General features: G+C 32.7%; 1 protein-coding gene across 1 annotated transcript; it reads right to left on the bottom strand.

Annotated features, from left to right (window-relative positions):
• Nucleotides 1-3813: 3813 nt before the first annotated feature.
• LOC133697939 (probable nucleoredoxin 1) lies at nt 3814-6252 on the bottom strand. The gene is made up of 4 exons (XM_062120775.1): nt 6086-6252; nt 5358-5837; nt 4797-5276; nt 3814-4664 (listed from the first exon to the last, which is right to left on the bottom strand). Exons 1-4 carry the CDS (start codon nt 6170-6172, stop codon nt 4017-4019), a joined length of 1695 nt encoding a protein of 564 aa, XP_061976759.1. The 5' UTR covers nt 6173-6252; the 3' UTR covers nt 3814-4016.
• Nucleotides 6253-6775: the final 523 nt, after the last annotated feature.

Here is a 6775-nt window from a genome sequence, read left to right as displayed (position 1 = left end):
TTGCTTTTTTGTTTTTGTTTTTGTTTGTATTCTCGTTTTATCCATGGTTTGATAATTGTTTTGTGAGTTTGTTATTAAATGTATTTTGTGCTTTTATCTTTTTAATAAAATCTTTATATTTATTGATACAAAAAAATCTTTAATTGGTTTTTTTAATTAGAAAATTATTCTCGTTTGATTTTGCTGCATTTGAAAATGAATTTTTCTATCAATTTTTTTTCTAATATAAATCAATCATTTATGAATCTTAAAACTATTAAATTAAATTAAATATAAAACCAAGAGATGTGGTTAGTTTAGTGTTGTTGCACCTTGGACAAAAACTTAAAATATCACGGATTGAAATAATGTTGTATTTTTTTTCTAAAATGTTTTTCATTATAGAAACAAAACATTTTTTGAAATTTTTTTAACTTTGACGTTTCATTAATAGAGATTTTGGACTTATTGATTGGTTTTTTTTGTTTTCTATATATTTTTTTAAATTAAATGTCTTTACATTAGGGTGATGTTGGATTTTACAAAATAAAATTATGTTTTATTGCATACAAATATTTAAGACTTTGGGGGCCAAAATTGATGGTTAGCAAGGATTTAAGGTTTTTTAATTTGATAAATATTCATTTCACATCATTTTACTTTGAAAAATTTATATTTTGATTCAAAACTCTATTTTAATTACATTTCAATCTATGAGATTTAGAAAAAAGATAAAAATTCATTGAAAATAATGAAGCAGAGAGAAACATATACACTAACAAGGTTTTGTTTGCGAAAATAACTAAAATGTGTGTCGATGTGTTATTCTTGACAAGAAAAGTGGTATCATAATGTTTTTAAGCTTTATATTGCCAAAAAAAGATATATTGAAGTTGAGAGAATTATTTTTAGGTTGAATTTTGTGTTTTAAAATTATTCTAGAGTTTTTTTTAGTTGATGGATTAGTTTTGAGAAAATCTAAAAGTATGTATGAGGTGTTTTTAGATAAAAATATATTAAAAAATAAAATTTTAAATGAAAAACTACAACCCAATTCTTCAACCACTTCTCTGTTATAAAAAAAAAAGCAAATGATGTGGAAAAAAAAAAGCAAGCAAATGATTGTCATTTGTTTTATTAAAAAAAAACCAATAAAGGACAAATACTATCTCATCCATCAAAGAAAAAATAAAATGGCTCCTTCATCTTTTGGATAAGCATGCCGAGTCACTTGGCCCCACAAACATGGCTTGTTTTTATCTTTTATTTTTATGTTTTTTTAATCTTTATTCTTGAGTTTTAATTTTATTTCATTAAAATTAATTATTTAAAAACACATAAGGATATTATTTTAGTAAATACTTAAATTATTAAGAATATATACGAAATATTATTTTATTAGATATCATTTAATTTTTATTTTATTTTAAAATAAAATTATAATATTCTTTTTATAATATTAGTAAGAGATTTTTTTGGACAACCTATCATGATATTCCTTATCTTTACACATTCGCTGTCAAAGACTAAAGTAATAGATTCCATGGAAAACATTAAGGGTAAGATTCAACTGATCGACTATAAAGAGCGTTTGGAGCTAACCCCAGTTTTAAAAAATTTAAATTTTTTTATGTTTTGAATTGTTTTGATGTGTTAATTTTAAAAATAATTTTTAAAAAATAAAAAAATATATTATTTTAATGCATTTCAGAATAAAAAATACTTTGTAAAACAATCGCAACCACACTCTCAAACACAACTTAAGAACATATTTAAAAATATAATAGATGTTGAGTTTTAAAATATTTTTTGCTTAGAAATATATTAGTATATATATTTTTTAATTTTTAAAAATTTATTTTTAATATCAATTCATTAAAACAATTTAAAAATATTAAAAAAAAAATTAATTTAAATTTTTTTTTTGCCCCATTTAACTATAAACAAAATTATCATATTTTTAATCTATTTGTCACATCATGAAACATGATGATCATTAATTGGCCAACACCACCATGTAGAAATCACGTGTGACACTTTAAATTCATCATAACAAATTGAACAAATTATAACGTAATCCCTTTATTTAAAAGAAGCCATATTTTACCTCCATGTTATCATTTCCATTTACTATAACTTAGTTCTTCCTTTAGTTTTACATTATAAAAGTGCTAAACCATTACTTTAGGTATTAGTACAAAAAACTAATCTATTAACGGATTGACGGTGAAAGCTTCTCAATTGAGTAATTTTTTTTGTTTTTTTCTTAACGTGGATGTCCAGGTTAGTTTACGTGCATCATGGTTAATCCCATGAATTCTAAAATTAACAACTATGTAAACCTCAAGTGATCATTATATTAGCAATTACAGGGTTCGAACATGAGATTACAGAAAAAACATATCCCTTAGTTCTAATCTCTTACCACTGGACCACCTATTAGATAATTAATTTTTTTAAAAGAAAAAAACAGAAGAAGTAATATATTGGTTTATTGAGAATATGAGGATTCAATTATAATTTACATCAGGAAACAAATAAGATGCTATTGACGTCTCCACAAGTCAACCGTCACAATTATTGTTTATATAAAATTTTAAGATTATTTATTCTTAATTTTAACATTTTATTTTTAAAATTTTATTGTAATGAAGTGACAGAGTATGCTAAGAGTATACCAAAATAAAACACTGTTGTTTTAATATAAAAATTAATTTACGGGTTGACTCGATAACCTTATAACCTAGATGTTTTTCCAAGCTAGTTTTGAATGAATGGAGTGTTATTAGTTAGTCCAGCGTGATAATTGGGCTGAAAATCTTTCGTTTTAAATTATCAAAACTAAACCTTATTTATAACCCTTCACCTATCAATAGTGATGTAAGAGTTCCAGCTTGTTTTCTGCAGCAGTGCCAAAACTTGGAGGGTCTATACTAGCCCAACAGTGTCCTTCCCCCAGCAGGGTCTTGGTGCAGTTGTTGGCTTTGCTAACTTCTACAAGCTCACCACTGATCCTATCTGTCCTTTGCGTCCCATGAACTGATACAGGCAATAGCCTGCCCGTGATTCTGGTTTAATTGATTGCAGACATGTTCATCAACAAACGCAGGTGTCCACCCTCCAAATAACTGCCATGAACCCAGTTTCCACCTGCTGGGATTTCGTTTGTCTTTCTTAGTTCTGAGTTCGAATTAATGCTGCTTTCTTGATTCTGAAATCCGCCTCAACAAGTAATTTGAGAAGGCAAAGAGGGGGGGGGGGGGGGGGGGATGACTATCCAGTTGCTTGGATTGGAAATTCTAGTTTCTTTTACGGTGGAGCTACAATGGTTTCATTGTATAATGCTGGTTAAGTCACAATCAGTCCAGTTTTTGTATTTAATCAGCATCACAATTACAGGAATATTTGCTCCAGAGGTGAAGCTGTTTCTTCATCCAGCCACATAGAAACAAAGAGAGCGGCACAATGGCATCATGCATAGCATTTTCCTTTAGGAATGACAAAAACCTCATATCAAGTGAATGAGCTATGAGAACAACCATCAACGATGGATTCGCAAAAACTCAGCCAATCCTGTAATTCTAGTTTCTTTTACGGTGGAGCTACAATGGTTTCATTGTATAATGCTGGTTAAGTCACAATCAGTCCAGTTTTTGTATTTAATCAGCATCACAATTACAGGAATATTTGCTCCAGAGATGAAGCTGTTTCTTCATCCAGCCACATAGAAACAAAGAGAGCGGCACAATGGCATCATGCATAGCATTTTCCTTTAGGAATGACAAAAACCTCATATCAAGTGAATGAGCTATGAGAACAACCATCAACGATGGATTCGCAAAAACTCAGCCAATCCGGTTATTTATTCTTCGTATCGAAATACAGGACATGAAAATCCTTCAGCAACACACCTCTTAATTACATATCAATAACAGGAAAGACATCCACATCTTCACACACATGCAACAAACACCTTACATCGCACGCTTATTACAGCATAAAGCCCATAAAACCAGATACAAGGAGCGCTTGCCTGCTTAAGCTCTGCGGCACACACCTCCATCGCAGACCCCTCCTTCCTTTCCCTTTTCACTTCCAGTATCTTCATCTTCCTTCAAAGCACACTTGGGGTGAAGATCAAAGTCACATTGTTTGCAATAGAAAGACCACCTATATCCCGTTTCCCCGCAGCCATCGCAACCATATGCACTGCGTTTAGTACGTATCAGCTCATGCTCGGTATGAAGTTCGTGTTTCACTTTCTCTGGCCACCCCTTTGCCTTTTCCTCAAGCTCCTCCTCCAGTTGCTTTAGATGCTCCTCGGTAAATGGAAAAGCATCTGCCCCGTAAGCTGTCAAGTGCATCCGAGCTTCCTTGGTAATGGTCCGCCCACTTGGGCCAATCGCTATAGCAGCAGGAATGCCTTGAATTTTGAATTTCCGACTCAGGATTTGTTTCCTTCCATCACCAAATGGAAGGGCTAACCAAGGCATTTCTGAATAGAACTCGTCAAAGGTGGATTGATCTCTGTCACTTGAGATGAAGATCACCTCAAATGCATTGTCTTTTCTTTTAATTGTGTGGTATGCTTCAATTAGCTTGGGTAAAAAGGCACGACATGGAGGGCACCATTGAGCTGAGAAGTAAAGAAGAATGTTCTTTCCAACTAGTTCAGACACTGGGACCTAATCAAGAGCAAACCATTTGAATGATAAAAAAAAACCTTTGCTAATGAATTCAATTCGTGATAATAAGAAAGTTATTGAAAGTAATGCCATAAAAACATGCGAGGTTAGCATAGAACAAAAAAATATTACCTTGGAGCCACTTTTGTCAATCACAAAATCATTTTCCCCATTAACCAAAACTGACTCAAGCGTCTGCGATTCCAGTTTTGCCTTTTCAATTGCAGCTAGCTCGTCAAGCTTTTCCGGTGTAAATGGGTAGGCTTCAATACCATGTTCTTCGATCAGTTCAGCTACATTTGGGTTCAAAGTCTTCCCATCTTGGCCAATTATGACAAGATTAGGAATGGTTCTAAGTTCAAAATACCGCACTAGCTTCTCGCAGCTCTTGTCCTTAAAAGGCAATGCCAACCAAGGCATTGTCTCAAAACTCTCTTTGAAGTCGTCTTCTTCGTCGTCTAGAGATATTAGGACTATTTCAAAGTTCTCTCTTTTTTCCTTGAGCGTCTTATACAATTCCACTAGTTTAGGAGTGAATTCACGGCACATCCTATGAGCATGGGCTGAAAAATACAAGCCAACCAATTTTCCTTCAAGGTCCAACACAGGGATCTGCCATTACAGATAGCAAAAATTTGAATTATGGCATCATCAATTCAATTTCAAAACTAGCTAATTGAATGAAACATCTACCTTTTTTGCATCATTTGAAATCACATAATCACGTGAGCTGGAAGCCAAGATAGAGCTCATGGTTTGATTCTTCTTAGCATTCTCTTCTTGCTCTTTTAGGAAGTTCAGTCTATCAAGGTTGAACGGATACCCATCCACGCCATGTTCCTTGACAGGTCTGACTCCATTATCGCAGGAAACCTTACCATTAGTATCAAAAATGACAAGTCTAGGGATCCCTTTTACTTTGAACAATTCCTTGAGACGTTGGCGGGTCTCGGTATCAGAGAAGGGAATAGCAAGCCATGGCATTTCGGAGAAGTAGGTGTTGAAGGATTCATCGTCTCCGTCAGAAGAAATGAAGACCACCTCAAAGTCCCCTTTGGATGATAGCTGTTCATAGACTTCTACCAACAACGGAGTGAAATTACGGCACGGCCCGCACCACGAACCAGAGAAATAGAATCCCACAATCTTCCCCACCAAATTGCTGACCCTAACCTAAAATTAGTGTCGAGCATAATCAGAAAAAAAACATTAGCCCATAAATTAAGAGGGTAAACAAAAATTGAGGCTTTTCTTAATCATAAAAGCTCTAGAAAATGGTCATAAACTTGTTCTTCAGCAAGGCTCGCAGTCTAATTTAAACATGATATCCATCTTAATTACGAGAAAAACCAGCAAGTGTAATAAGACAAGTAGAAGTAGATCGCATAAGACCAGAGAAATCCATAAACTAAAAGCAGTACCTGGTCACCATTGTGGCGGATGAGAAAGTCCCTCTCTTCCGACGAAAGAAGGGATGAAAGGTCGTGCGAAACGTCTTCGTTTGCCATTGTTAAGTGATGAACTTCTCGAAAGGCTATAACAATTGCCGATTCCTAACTCTATTTATTGGGACAAACTGGGATGGCTCCTCTTAAGTTACTTGCCCAGCACGCCTAGGGAATTATCATACGTCAACGATGACATGGAAATGTGGATGGTGATGACAAAAGCATCAGTCTCATTATCTAAATACTAGTAGGTTCGAGAAACTGGTAGTAATCATGCTTTCCCACACCTCCTTTTGCTTTTTTATTTAAAAAAGAAAAGAAAAAAGAAAAAACATATTCATTTTTTTTTTAATTTCTCTCTCTTTTTATTTTTTTAGTATTCTAGTTTTATCCTTATTTCTTTTCCTTTAAAGACTCGTACTGTCACCCAGTCACTCTTCACTCTTTACCTTCTTTTTTTTTATTTAAAAAGAAAAAGAAAAAAAAACATATTCATTTTTTTAATTTCTCTCTCTTTTTATTTTTTTAGTCACTCTTCACTTTTGAAAAAAAGATTCTTTATTATTGAATTTATACATATTGAAAAATAGTTTATGAGAAAATCTTTCATAAAATATTTCAGATTGTTACTAAAAAATTTTTAGAATGGAAATTATAAACTTA

Source organism: Populus nigra, chromosome 6 (assembly GCF_951802175.1).
Source record: "Populus nigra chromosome 6, ddPopNigr1.1, whole genome shotgun sequence".
NCBI classification, from domain to species: Eukaryota; Viridiplantae; Streptophyta; class Magnoliopsida; order Malpighiales; family Salicaceae; genus Populus; species Populus nigra.
This window is presented reverse-complemented; position numbering and strand designations above follow the sequence as displayed.

What these genes read in the sequence shown, in the direction of transcription:
- LOC133697939 (XM_062120775.1), bottom strand. Translation starts at nt 6,172, where the DNA reads ATGGCAAACGAAGACGTTTCGCACGACCTTTCATCCCTTCTTTCGTCG. An exon ending in TTTCAAATGATGCAAAAAAG is followed by an intron (nt 5,277 to 5,357) that starts GTAGATGTTTCA and finishes CTGTAATGGCAG; the next exon opens with ATCCCTGTGTTGGACCTTGA. An exon ending in TTGACAAAAGTGGCTCCAAG is followed by an intron (nt 4,665 to 4,796) that starts GTAATATTTTTT and finishes GCTCTTGATTAG; the next exon opens with GTCCCAGTGTCTGAACTAGT.